This window comes from Microcaecilia unicolor, chromosome 11 (genome assembly GCF_901765095.1).
Source record: "Microcaecilia unicolor chromosome 11, aMicUni1.1, whole genome shotgun sequence".
Classification (NCBI taxonomy): Eukaryota; Metazoa; Chordata; class Amphibia; order Gymnophiona; family Siphonopidae; genus Microcaecilia; species Microcaecilia unicolor.
Window position 1 is genome coordinate 75,180,168 of NC_044041.1, and position 14,787 is coordinate 75,194,954.

Here is a 14,787-nt window from a genome sequence, read left to right on the forward strand (position 1 = left end):
GGCAAGAGCAAACAGTTATTCCAGATTGATAGGACCAACTAGTATGGGCCTCTTGATAACCATATCCTCTGTCTAGCAAGGCTACCATTTATACAGTTGACAGGTTCATATGGTACAGATCTCAGATTCTCTACTACGTTTAATAAATTCATTAATTAAAAAATCTTTAACATTTTATTTCTGTTGAGGGCACCAGAGAATCTTTTCTGCCTCAGTGAAACCTTTCCATAGGAGTCTATGCCTGTAATTTGCATATTAACAGGCATACTATAGGCACACTAACGTTTTTAGCGCATGCTAAAAACACTAGCGCACCTTAGTAAACAGTGCCCAAAGTGAAATTAAAAATAAGCATGATTTAATAAAGCTAAATATATGAGCCACTGTAGGTTTTTTTTTCTTTTTTTTTAAATTTGTACCCCGTGCTTTCCCACTCATGGCAGGCTCACTGCGGCTTAGGTACTTATTTGTACCTGGGGCAATGGAGGGTTAAGTGACTTGCCCAGAACCACAAGGAGCTGCCTGTGCCTGCAGTGGGAATCGAACCCAGTTCCCCAGGACCAAAGTCCACCACTCTAACCACTAGGCCACTCCTAAGGGTATAAGATGAGCAAATAAAAATGTAAACAAGCAGTCAGAAGGGTTAAAAAAAAGTAATTGTACCTTTTAAATGAAGTCACCAGAGGGTAATCAAATTATATTTACTGTAAAAACAGTGCAAGTCTGAATCTTCTCTATTTGCCTTATTTAAATTGCAATTTTGGCACACAAAAAAATGCCACAATGAAATTACATAGGTGTCAAAAAAATTAAGAATTGTAGAAAAGTGTTCAAAAAACTTAAAACACCCCAGTTTTGTAAGAGGGCCCTCTCTTTAAAAAAAAAAAAAAAAGGGGGGGGTTAAAAAAATAATTCAAAAACCTGAAAGTGTGTAAAAATATGCAAAAGACTACTATGTAAAAAAACATCCTGTGGAATGTAGTCACATGTATAACTAACTAATATTTTTTTATTTTTGTTACATTTGTACCCCGCACTTTCCCACTCATGGCAGGCTCAATGCGGCTTACATATTGTATACAGGTACTTTTTTGTACCTGGGGCAATGGAGGGTTAAGTGACTTGCCCAGAGTCACAAGGAGCTGCCGGTGCCTGAAGTGGGAATCGAACTCAGTTCCCCAGGACCAGAGTCCACCACCCTAACCACTAGACCACTCCTCCACATATATTAAACAAATTCATAAAAATGCTTGAACTTAAAGAAAGTGTAACAAAACTCATATAACAAGCTTATAAGTACTACTACTTATCATTTCTATAGCGCTACTAGACGTACGCAACGCTGTACACTTGAACATGAAGAGACAGTCCCTGCTCGACAGAGCTTACACTCTAATTAGGACAGACAAACTTGACAAACAAGAGATAAGGGAATATTAAAGTGAGAATGATAAAATAAGGGTTAGGAGTTTAAAAGCAGCATCAAAAAGTACAATAAATATATAAAGTACAACAAATGTCAAATCATAGAGACACAGAGCTAGCCAGACCAGCAGATCAACAGAGAGATAGGGGAGGAAGGCCAGTGGCTTATATTTGAAATGCCCAGAAAGCTGCCAAGACACTGAAGAACTTTAGCACAGTTGGAGTCTTTGAAGAGGCTGTGTTCAATGACCTGATGGTTTCTGTATTTTTCTTTTAAGAACCTTCACCAGAGTTGAGTAGTGGGTCTAGCAACTCATCCAGTGCTTTGAGCACCAACAAAAAACCTATCCTGACTGGAAAACGGCAGAGTTTTGCGATAAGTAGCATGATGAGCCAAGCAAAGACTTATTCCCATGCCAAGCAGACTCCGGTGGCACACCGACCAAGTGTCTTCCTGTCCCCGGACGACGATGATGAGGACGAGGACTATGAACAGTGGTTGGAAATTAAAAGTAAGTGCATATCTGAGCCTGCAAACACTGAGGGATTGTATACTAATGGTTAGAGCATGCTACTTGCTGCAGGATTTATTTTATTCCTATGGCCCTGCAGCAGGTAATATGCACTGATTGATAATAAATGGCCCCAATGAAAATAGGATAAAATTTGGGACAGTGCAAAAAGCAATTCATGTAAAAGCATTTCTTCTAGAGCTTGCAGAAAAAGAAATCTTTAAGAAAAAAATTTTTTTTAAGAAAAAGTATGCAAATTTATGTATATTTTGCTCTTCTCTTGGCTTTACTGTTGCACAACTTTAAAACCTTTTATTAAAATGAGGCTGTTAAAGAGTTCAAGGGAGGGATTCTTCCTGCTCTGTATTTTGCATGCTGCAGGGGTTGGGTTTTGCACAGTGACCCTTAGTGTGCAGTTACCTGGGGAAGTTTTCCACATTTTTAATTTCCCCTCCCAAACTTTTGTTTTTTTTGTTTATTTTCAAGATTTACTGCTCACACAAGTAAAACTATCATGGTGAGGTACACAGTTGATAAAATAATGGAACAGATAAACTAAGATGATACATTAGGCCAAGCACTTGTCATTTGATATGGCCAGACATGAGTAGGACTTAATAGCTAAATTAAACTAAACAGCAAATGAGGGCAGGGATACATGACAATAAACACGCAGAGACATGTCTGCAGAACTCCATAAGGAAGGGATTGATAAACCAGAGAGAGAATCGGTAGAGTAATCCTTAGGAAATAGTAAAGTATAGAATACATTTTCTGAGTATACTAGTATAAAAGGCCCGTTTCGGTAGGCAATGAAACGGGCACTAGCAAGGTAACCCCCCCCCCCCCCCCCCCCCCCCCCGCAGCGTCCTTCCTGTCTCCCCTGCCCCCCCTGCAGCCACCCATCTGGTCTCAGGACCCCCTCCCCACCAACCCTCCTCTGCCCCTGCCCACGCATGTGCAGCGGCCCTCCTCTCTCCCCTCCTCCCCCTGCAGCCACCCATGTCCAGCGACTCTCCACTCCCCCCCCCCTGCAGTCACCCATGTCCAGCGACCCTCCTCTCCTTGCCCCCCCCCCCCCCCGTAGCCACCCATGTCCAGTGACCCTCCTCTCCCCCTGCCCCCCTGCAGCGTCCCTTCTGTCTTCCCTGCCCTCCCCTGCAGCCACCCATCTGGTCTCACGACCCCCTCCCCCCCTCCCTCTTCCCTGCCCCCCCTGCAGTCATCCATGTCCAGCAACCCTCTCCCCCTGCAGCTACCCATGTCCAGCGACCCTCCTCTCCTTGCCCCCCCTGTAGCCACCCATGTCCAGCGACCCACCTCTCCCCTGCCCCCCTCCATGTCCAGTGACCCTCCTCTCCCCCTGCCCCCCCCTGCAGCGTCCCTTCTGTCTCCCCTGCCCTCCCCTGCAGCCACCCATCTGGTCTCAGGACCTCCTCACCTCCCTCTTCCCTGCCCCCCCTGTAGCCACCCATGTCCAGCGACCCACCTCTCTCCCCTGCCCCCCCTGCAGCCACCCATGTCCAGTGACCCTCCTCTCCCCTGCCCCCCCCTGCAGCGTCCCTTTTGTCTCCCCTGCCCTCCCCTGCAGCCACCCATCTGGTCTCAGGACCCCCTCCCCACCTCCCTCTTTCCTGCCCTCCCTGCAGCCATCCATGTTCAGCGACCTTCTTCTCCCCCTGCAGCTACCCATTTCCAGCGACCCTCCTGTCCTTCCCCCCCGTAGCCACCCATGTCCAGTGACCCACCTCTCTCCCCTGCCCCCCCTGCAGCCACTCATGTCCAGTGACACTCCTCTCCCCCCCTGCAGCGTCCCTTTTGTCTCCCCTGCCCTCCCCTGCAGCCACCCATCTGGTCTCGGCCCCCCCCCCCCCCCGCAGCCATCCATGTCCAGCGACCCTCCCCTCCCCCCTCGGCGCATCACCCAAGCCCCTACCCCCCCCCCCCCCCCCCCGGGCACATCAACCCCCTTGCCACCCGCAGCCACCAATACTAACACTGTCCGGCCGCTGCTGCGTCTCCTGTTGAGCAGCAGCGGCCGGTACAAAAAGAAAAAAGATTTTAAACCTGAAACACGGCTCCGTAGACAGCCATCTGGCATTGACTGTCATCTCTGCAGCCGCTCCTCCTCTCCCCTCTGACGTCGCTCCTCCGGGATCTTCCTGCAGGGGCAGTGGCGTGGAGGGGAGAGGAGGAGCGGCTGCAGAGATGACAGTCAATGCCAGATGGCTGTCTACGGAGCCGCGTTTCAGGTTAAAAATCTTTTTTTGGTTTTTTTTTCTTTTTGTACCGGCCGCTGCTGCTTCACAGGAGAAGCAGCAGTGGCCGGACAGCGTTAGTATTGGCGGCTGCGGGTAGCGAGGGAGTTGATGTGCCCGAGGGGGGGGGGGGGGGGTAGGGGCTTTGGTGATGCGCTGGGGGGAGGGTCGTGGGTGATGCGTCGAGGGGGGGGGTAGGGGCTTGGGTGTTGCGCCGAGGGGGGGGGGCACTGAGAGCTGATTGGTAGGCAGGGAGAGGAGTACTCCTCCCCCTGCGTGTTTCTCTACTCCTCCCCCTGCGTGTTTCTCTACTCCTCTCCCTGCCTGGCTCGCGGTTTTGCAGGGCAGGGGCTTGGGTGTTGCGCCGAGGGGGGGGCACTGACAGCTGTTTCCCAGGCAGGGGGAGGAGTAGGGAAACAGGCTCTGCGTGTTTCCCTACTCCTCCCTTTGCCTTGGAATCAGCTGTCAGTGACATCACTGACATCAGTGCATTCTAAACTGCCTAGCAGACCACCTCCGAGGGAGCCACGGTACCAGGCACATTAGAATGTTGGGGGGTGAGAATTATTATATAGGATGGAAGAAAAGAGAAATCACTCAAGATAATGGATGAGCATGTCAAAAGAACCAGGTCTGAATGTAAGTCCATTGGGAACATATTTCAAACAGAAGGGGCTGAGCGGCTTAAAACAGTAGATTATGAGATGTCCAGCCTAAGCTTAGTAAATGAAGGTATAATCAAATGATATGTATTCGAAGCCTAGATGGTTGATAGGGACTTGATGGTATTTGCAAGTACCTATAAAGAGAGAGATTGCTATAGTAAGCTTTATTGAGTAAAGTCCAAAACTTTATATTGTATTATACTGGAGATTGGGAGCTAGTGTTGGATGAAAAGAGGGGGTCACATGGGCAAACTTATTCACATTATAAATCAATTTGACAGCTGTATTCTGAAATAGCTGAAGGCGTCCTAATGGCTGTGTGTATCATATTAGTAATGGTGTGCATTTGAAAACAGTTTTACTGATATTTATTCTCATCTTTTGGTTTTTAATATAAATTTGGAGAAGGTCGGGTGCTGCATTGCATTAACTGACATTTTACTTATTCTGAGTGCTAGTGAAGTTTATACTTGACAGGATAACCAATCCTGTTGCATTTAAATGTATCCAGTTGGTGCTGCATCACAGTTGAAAATTAATACTTATTAACCACTCCTAGACTTCCAAAACTGTTAGGAAAGTTGTGTATTAAGCTATGTTAGAACTGTGCACATAGCTTCAGTGTTCAAATTTCCTAATGCATGCTCTTAAAAAAATAAAAGCACACGTGGTAAAATGCCTCAGTTTTCTGCATTGTGTAGAAACCTTTTTCCTTCTTCTTTCCTGTCTGTTGAATGATGCAGTCTCTATTTTAGAATTCACTGACAGGAAAGGAAAAAGGAAAACTGGTTAAAGGATAGCAGAAAACAGAGTAGGGTTAAACGGTCAGTATTTTCAACGAAGAAGGGTAGATAGTGAGGTTCTGCAGAGGTCTGTGTTAGGACCGCTGATTTTTAACATATTTATAAATGATCTAGATATGGGAATAACTAGTGAGGTAATTAAATTTGCCGATGGCACAAAGTTATTCCAAGTTGTTAAATTGCAAGAAGAGCTAACTAGACTGGGAGACTGCATCCAAATGGCAGATGTTTAATATGAGCAAGTGCAAAGTGACACGTATGGGAAAGAGGAACCTGAACTATAGTTAAGTGATGCAAGGTTCCGCGTTAGTCACTGACCAGGAAAAGGATCTAGGAGTCATCATTGGTGATATTTTGAAGCCCTTTGCTCAGTGTGCTGCAGCGGCAAAGAAAGCAAATAGAATGCTGGGTATTATTAGGAAATGAATGGAAAATAAAAAGGATGCTATAATGCAGGGGCGTATCTGCGTGGGCCCTCAGGGGCCTGGGCCCCCGCAGATTTTGCCCTGGACCCCCCTACCGCCATCAACCCTCGCCCGCTGCCGTTGCTTACTTTTGCTGGCAGGGGACCCCAACCCCCGCCAGCCGAGGTCTGCTTCCACCTGCCGCTGCCTTAAAAACTTCTTCAGCCGGCGGGGGACCCCAAACCCCCGCCAGCCGCCCCGCGGTGTTTAAAATTCATCTTCGGCCTCCGTGGCCGTGCTGCTGTGATAGGCGCTGTTGAAATCCACTTCGGAGTCTGACGTCGTTGTACGTTGTACGTGCTGCGACGTCAGACTCCGAAGTGGATTTCAACAGCGCCTATCACAGCAGCACGGCCACGGAGGCCGAAGATGAATTTTAAACACCGCGGGGCGGCTGGCGGGGGTTTGGGGTCCCCCGCCGGCTGAAGAAGAAGTTTTTACGGCAGCGGCAGGTGGAAGCAGACCTCGGCTGGCGGGGGTTGGGGTCCCCCGCCAGCAAAAGTAAGAACGGCAGCGGGGGAGGGTTGGCGGCGGGAGGGGGGTGGAGAGAGTCATTGGTGGCGGTGGGGGCTCGGCGGCGGTGGGGGGGGGGGGGCTAAAATGTGCCCCCTCCCTCTGGCTCTGGCCCCCCCTACCGCCGGAGTCCAGATACGCCCCTGCTATAATGCCTTTGTATCAGTCCAAGGTGTGGCTGCATCTTGAATACCGTTTGCAGTTCTGGTTGCCGCATCTCAAAAAAGGTATAGTGGAATTAGCAAGGTACAGAGGAGGGCGACAAAAATGATAAATGGGTTGGGACGACTTCCCTATGAGGAAAGGCTGAAGCGGCTAGGGCTCTTCAGTTTGGAGAAAAGATGGCTGAGGGGAGATATGATAGAAGTATATAAATTAATGAGTGGAGTGGAACGGGTAGACGTGAATCACTTGTTTCCTCAGCGACCTTCCAGACTGGTCAAGACGCTTGGGTTATGCACTCCTACCAGCAGAGGGAGACTGAGAACACTAAAACTGTAACAATGTATAAGCCACCTGCCAACCCCCAAGCAGCCAGTAAATCTCAATCTCCAGCAGAGGGTAGATGTCAGTCTGGTCTGGTAGACCTGGGATTTGTGTTAGGCCTTTTGTTGGTTAGCACCCTGTACTTAGAATCTGTGTGCTTCGGGGAAGTGGGTCCGGTGGGGCTCCGTTTTTCCCCTGGGGTGTCAAACCCGGTGATCTGGTCCCTCCCCCTGCTGTGCTCTCCTGAGCAATCAGCCCTGTGCCTCGGCTCCTGTGTGATTGCAGGAACCTTGAGAGCCATAGCCCTTGTCAGCTTTTAGTAACTGGGCTGGGAGGTAAAAAGCCAGTTTGAAAAAAAAAAAAAAGAGCAGCTCTGCTTGTTTGTTTTGGGGCTGACCGGGAGAGCTGCAGTGCGTTTGTGTGAGAGAGAAAGTCGGCGTTGCTGCCTGTTGGGTTGCTTACCTCCTTTCTTCCCTGAGGGATGTCGGCGGGGAAAGGGGAAATGGTCCCGGTGCTGGTTCTGTGTGTGCCTGGGGCACAATGCAGACTCTGTGGGGAGCCGAAACCAGCTCTTTCTTTGCCTCCGGTATTGTCTGCAGATGTTTCCGAGGTCGGCTCGGGATCTGTTGATACGTCCTTGCTCCTGGGTGCTGTAGCGGCGGTTCTGATTTTGGCGAGAACCGCAGCCATCTTGGATTCCTTAGGCCCTGCGGTTTCACCTCAGACGTTGCAGGATTTTCAGGGGCAGAACGTAGGCTGGTCTCCTGGGTGCTCAGGGGGCATGGGATTCCCACCTGATTTTATTTGGTCGATGTTCCAGGCGTGGAAGTCAGGATCCCAGCAGGCAGACCTTCAGAAGGGGGTAGGTCTCTTAGTTGCCAAGCGCCCTCGTCTGGAGTGGTCAGAAGACTCTGAGTTTTTGTCCTTACAGCACTCAGAAGAGGAGTGCAGTGATCTTGGAGATGACGTTCTTTTGGACACCTGTCCTGAGGAGGAGGGGTCCTTGCCAAGTGAAGATCCCTCAGTAGTGAGAATCTTTGATAGAGATGAGCTGGCTGAATTGATTGATCAGGTGGTTGCTGCACTTAAATTTGATTCTCCTGAGACCACGGTGTCGGAGGTAAAGCAGGTAGACCCGTTGGTTAAGGGTATTCGCCAGTCTTCCTGTTCTTTTCCCATGAATAAAGACCTCAGAGATATGGTCATACAGGAGTGGTCTTCCCTAGATTCTGCTTGTAGGGTGGCTAGAGCTTAAAATTTCCTACAGTAGACGCGGTGGTGACGGCGGTCACTAAAGCCACTGCTATTCCTATTGATGGGGGGGGGGCTGCTCTCAGGGATGCTCACGATAGGAAGTTGGAATCCTTGATTAGGCGTAGTTTTGATCTGTCCACCTTGTCGCTGTAGGCCTCGGTGTTTGGAGGTTTAGTAACTCATGCTTGCTTCCGCTGGGTTGAAAAACTCCGGCGGTGAATAGATCTTTCTGGGTGCAGGAACTAGCCAAGCTGGAGATGGGCTCTTCTTTCTTAGCGGATGCTCTTTATGATTTGCTGCGAGCGTCGGCAAAAAGTATGGCATTGGTTGTGGGAGCTCGTCGGGCTCTTTGGCTTTGAGGTTGGGTTGCAGATGCAGCCTCTAAGTCCAAGTTGTGTTCTCTCCCCTTCAAGGTTTCTATGCTGTTTGGGGAAGAGCTGGATAAGTTGGTACACGGTCTTGGGGATGCTAAGGTTCTGCACCTGCTAGAGATGCGTCGTTGTCAGAGGCCGGATGGTCCATCAATCGTCTGGAAACGCGGGCGATCCGTTTGGCTCTCCTGGCTCTTCAGTATCTTCTAGGCAGCAAGGCGGTCCGGGTTCTGTCCGACAATGCCACGGCCGTCGCATATGTCAATCATCAAGGGGGCATGAAGAGTTGGGCGGTCGCCGAGGAGACAGCGGAGCTAATGCGTTGAGCGGAAGTTCATCTGCAGTGTCTCTCAGCAGGTCACGTGGCCGGCGTGGACAACGTGAGCGTGGATTTTCTGAGCAGACACATTGGACCCTGGAGAGTGGTCGTTTTGTCGTCTGGTGATGGCATGGGGGTCTGCCTGTGATGGAACTCATGGCGACGTCCGCCAATACTCAGGTGCCCCGGTTTTTCAGTCGTCGTCGGAATCCTCTGTCCGAGGGGATCGACGCCCTGGTGCTTCACCTCAACAGCTGTTGTACGTGTTTCCTTCTTGGGCCCTGGTAGGTTGTGTAGTTCAGAGAATAGAGCGGCACTTAGGCGCGGTGATTCTGGTAGCTCTGAATTGGCGTCATCGGCCGTGGTATGGAGATCTAGTGCATCTGGCAGTTCGGGGTCCGCTGTCTCTGGAGGAGTCGGTGTTGTTAGTGCAAGGCCCCATAGTGATGCCAGATCCATCTCTGTTCTCGGCTTGGCTCTTGAGCGGAACAGGTTGTGGAAGAAAGGGTTTTCGTCTAGAGTAATTGATACTATGTTGCAGTCCCGTAAACAGTCCACCTCCGTTGCTTATGTTCGCGTGTGGTGAATTTTTGAAAATTGGTGTCAGGAGCGTTCTTATTCTCCTCGGCGCATTTCGGTTCCAGTTCTGGAAGTGCTAGAATTTTTGCAATGGTGTGGATGGGAGGTCTCGCTCTTTCCTCTTTGAAGGTACAGGTGGTGGCTTTGGCTTGTTTCCGGGGGAAGGTACAGGGTGTATCCTTGGCCTCTTCTCCGGACGTGGTTCGTTTTTGCGGGTCGTGAAGTTGATTCATCCGCCGCGGCGTCAGGTGGTTCGTCTGGGATTTGAATCTGGTGTTGAGCCGTTGGTTTTGAGTACTTTTAAGGATCTCACTCTGAAGACAGTGTTTTTGGTGGCTATTGCTTCGGCTCGGCAGATTTCGGAGTTGCAGGCTTTGTCTTGTCGTGCTCCTTTTTTTGACTTTTTCTAAGGAAAAGGTGTCCCTGAAGCCCGTTCCATCCTTTTTGCCTAAGGTGGTTTCCTTTGTTCATGTGAATCAGGACATTTCTTTGCCGGTTTTGGGCAATAGGTCGGGAGATTCGACTCAACGCCGTTTAGCTAGATTGGATGTTTGTCAAGCTTTGCGTTCTTACTTGACAAGGACTCAAGTGTTTCGGGCATCTGATAGGTTGTTTGTGTTGTATGGGGGACCTAAGAAGGGTGCTGCAGCTTCTAAAGCAACGATATCCAAATGGTTGAAAGAGGCAGTTTCTTTAGCATACTTGCTCAAGGGGCGTGAGGTGCCTTCGGTACTTAAGGCGCATTCTACTCGGGGGGGTGGCTTCCTCCTGGCCTGAAAGTAGTTTGATTCCTCCTCAAGTTATTTGCAGAGCGGTTGTTTGGTCCTCTCTGCATTCTTTTGTCAAGCATTATAGGATTGATGTGCAGGCTAGAGGATGCGAGTTTGGTGCGGCAGTTCTGACTTCTGTTTTTCGGGGTTCCCGCCCTTAGACTACTGCTTTGGTACTTCCCAAGCGTCTTGACCGGACTGGAGGGTCGCTGAAGAAGGTGAAATTAGGCCTTACCTGCTAATTTTCTTTCCTCTAGACCCTCCAAAACGGTCAAGAACCCACCCGGTATGTTTTAGTCTAGTGTGGTCTGCAGACTGGTTTTGGTTTTATGCCTCAGGGTTGATATGGCTGATAGGTCTTTAGTTCTGGACCTCGTTTTCTGAAGTTCAGTGGTAGTAGCCTCTGCGTTGTCAGGGGTGGACCACAGCACTTTGGCGTTCGGTCAACAGAAGCACATTCATGTCTGTTTTGAGTTCTGAGTACAGGGTTCTGTGTATTCCTTTTATGGGTTTGATTGTTTTTTTCTGCTTTGTTAATGATTTACTGGCTGCTGGGGGTTGGCAGGTGGGTTATACATTGTTACAGTTTTAGTGTTCTCAGTCTCCCTCTGCTGGTAGGAGTGCATAACCCAAGCATCTTGACTGGTCTGGAGGGTCTAGAGGGAAAAAAAAATAGCAGGTAAGGCCTAATTTCACCTTACTGTTTCCAAAAATACTAGGATTAGGGGGCACGCAGTGAAGCTACAAAGTAGTACATTTAAAACGAATCGGACAAAATATTTCTTCACTCAACATGTAATTAAATTCTGGAATTCTTTGCCAGAGAATGTAGTAAATGCAGTTAGCTTAGGGTTTTAAAAAAAAAAAGGTTTGGATAGCTTTCTAAAAGAAAAGTCCATAAGCCATTATTAAAATGGACTTGGGAAAATACTCTGCTTATTTCTAGGATAAGCAGCATAAAATGTACTGATTTTGGGATCTTGCCAGGTACTTGTGACCTGGATTGGCCACTGTTGGAAACAGGACTGGGCTTGATAGACCTTGGGCTGGTCCAGTATGGCAGCTCTTATGTACTTATGTAACTCCTCACCTCTTGCCTTTTCACCTCTTAGCTGAGGATTTCAGGCCCAGGGCACCTAGCACAATGAGGCCCTAGACCAGGAAGCGCCAAAGACTACAGCACCTCCAGGGACCAAGAATACTTTATATTGATCCATGTGGAATTAAGGGTGCTGCAGCTTGTGGCCTGTCTGGTCAAGAGTTTAACTGTGCCAGGTTCATGGGCCATAGATTCCACAGGGCTCAACAAACGCCAGGCACCAGATTGCCCTGCTACAGGGATGAGGGATTTAGATTTGTTAGGAACTGGGCGACATTCTGGGAAAGGGGGAGACTGTTCTGAAAGGATGGGCTCCAGCTTAACCGGGGTGGAACCAGGCTTCTGGTGCTAACTTTTAAAAAGGAGTTAGAGCCTTCGGTTAGAAAAGGAAGTAACACGGGTTCGGCGAGAATATGGACGCCATCATACCATAGCACTAAAAGCCCAGCTTTTGGAACTGCAGCAAACCATGAATGAGAGGCTGCCTAGCAGGGCACAAAAAAGTTATGCCTATTATAGATATCATTTATACAAGCATGCCAATAAAAGTGGAAGAACGTTGGCTAGATTAGCAAAACCTCGGCAAGGCCCCTATAAAATAAATACATTGTACTCGGCTACAGGAACCTTGGAAAACGAGGATATCCAAATTAATAAATCATGCAGGAATACTATAAAAAATTATATGCCATTCCAGATCCACCCCGCTAGACAGTGAGATATATTTGGATGGGCAGGATCTTCCGCATATAGATACAAAGAGCCTAGACATGCTAAATGCTCCCATAACAGTAGAGGAAGTCTCATGAGCTATACAGCAGGGGCCATTGGGGAAAGCTCCAGGCCCGGACGGGTATAGAGGAGAATTCTACAAACTATTAAAAGAAGAAATAGTAGCACCTCTTACCTCAATGTTTAATACCATAGCGCAGGAGAAACAAATGCCCGCCTCCTTAAGAACAGCACAGATCTTAGTGATTCCGAAACCAGGGAGGGATATTCAGAAACCTGAATCTTATAGGCCAATATTGTTGCTTAATTATGAGGCTAAACTATTCGCTAAAGTCTTAGCCAATCGCCTATCTCGAATACTACCAGACATCATTGAGGAATCTCAGGTGGGATTTGTACAGGGCAGAACTATTACCAAAAACATGAGAGAGATTTTGGCAACATTAGAGAAGACGTCCACACAAGCCATGCCGTTGGTATTAGTTTTGATGACGAAAAGGCGTTTGACAGGGTAGAATGGGGCTTTCTATTTGGAACTTTAGACGCCTATGGTATAAAGGGATTTTTTCAAGAGGCGATTCGAGCTTTATACTATTTACCACAAGCCCAGGTGTGGGTTAATGGTATTTTGTCTTCTCCCTTTCCCATATATCGGGGAACTAGGCAGGGCTGCCCACTGTCGCCCTTATTATTTGTTCTCATCCTAGATCCGTTGATAAGAAATATCCAGCAGACACGCGATGTACAAGGTGTTCAGATGGGAACAGAAATTTTCAAAATAGCAGCTTTTGCTGATGATTTACTCGCCCATGTAATTTACCCAGAAGCATCACTGACGGCTCTCTTAGAGTGTATGACAGAATATGGCGACTTCTCTGGATTTCAGCTCAATTTAGAGAAGTCTGAAGTTTTGCAGAGGGAGGGAGACCAACTAAGAGATGGTTACCGTTAAAGTGGGCAGAGGAATCTTTTAGGTATCTGGGAATTCGTCTGACAATGGACATCACCAAACTTTATAAAATCAATATAGAAAAGCAATTACAGGATACTAGACGCTCTCTTGAAAGATGGAACCATTTACCGATATCATTAATAGGTAGAATAAATCTATTTAAAATGATCATATTCCCAAGATGGCTCTACCTCTTGCAGGTATTGCCAATACATTTGATCAGTAAAGATTTACGACAGCTGAATAGGATCTGTAGGGGATTCCTATGGGAGGGGGGAAGAAATCCAAAGTGCGCTTTGAATATTTGAATGATGGATGGGCAAGGGGTGGGCTAGGATTACCTTGTATTAAATGATACAATCAGGCATGCCTTCTGAGACATCTTAGGGATTGACTGTTTAACACAAATCAATATACCCCACTTAGTTGGGAGCAGGCACTATTAGGCCTTGGCATTTGAATTTCTTATTACAAGCAAAAACAAAAAGCTTACCATTTAGCATTCGGAACAGCATATTGCTTCAACCTCTGAGAAGTGCTTGGAGATTTCTCATGCATGTCTTGAAAATATAACCCCAATATTAGTGACCAGCTCCCATTGCGAGGGAATGGGGACTTTCCACCGGGGATGGAGAAGGGTTTATTTGATAGATGGTCGGCACAGGGGATTACTTTGCTAGAACATTTAATGAATGAAGAGGGTGTTCTGTACAGTTTTCCGGACATGCAGCAGAGATTCTCTTTAGCCACTAAAGATTATTACACATATCGACAGTTGCATCACTGTTGGTTCAGTATGGACCAAGATGCACTAGGCACAAGGTTGGGCTCTAGGCTTCGAGATTTTTTGAAGGGGGATGCACACGGACAGGTGTCAATATCGAGTTTACATAAAGTATTAGAGTCTCTTAGCCCCCCCCCCCATGCCTATGAGATACTTGAAAAGACATGGAGCAAAGACTTGGGCTATGAGCTGAAAGGAATAAATTTTGCAAAATTGATAGAAGATATACCAAGACAAGTGGGAGGGGCGGAGCTGCAGGAGAGTCAATACAGGGTAATTCACAGGGGGTACATATCACAATCACAAGCAGTAAGGGCAGGATGGATATCTGATGCTCAGTGTCCTAAGTGTCATAGAGATAATAACACTTTTTTGCATGCATTTTGGCGATGTGATCGAATAAAACACTTTTGGAAAATGTTACAGAAATATCTTGAACAACTATTGGGACATAGACTGCTTCCCTCCTGGAGGGGAGTGCTTTTGAATAAAAGCAATGCTTATGAGATCTCAGACAAAAATCAAGAGTTATTCTTGTATAAGGCCCATGCAGTGGGGAAAAAATGTATACTCAGACATTGGCTGCAGACTGAGCCACTCTCCTTTTGGTACTGGAGAAATAGGTTCCATGAGCTAATGCTCTGGGAGGCCAGGGAGGCTTACGGTAACCCAAAGAAAAGAAAGATCTTTGTTATATATGGTCTAAATATTTACAAAATATCTCCCACAAGGCTAGAAGTGCAGTGCTTAACAAATTGGATACGTCCTAGATAGTGAGACATCCAGCAGATATTTGCTCCG

At 47.7% G+C, this 14,787-nt stretch overlaps 1 protein-coding gene across 1 annotated transcript in view; it reads left to right on the forward strand.

The window, feature by feature from the left end:
- Positions 1 to 14,787, forward strand: part of SUGP1 (SURP and G-patch domain containing 1) — an 88,870-nt gene that overhangs the window by 3,473 nt on the left and 70,610 nt on the right. The window contains 1 exon segment of the mRNA XM_030219740.1: positions 1,704 to 1,937. Coding sequence (XP_030075600.1) covers positions 1,704 to 1,937 — 234 coding nt within the window.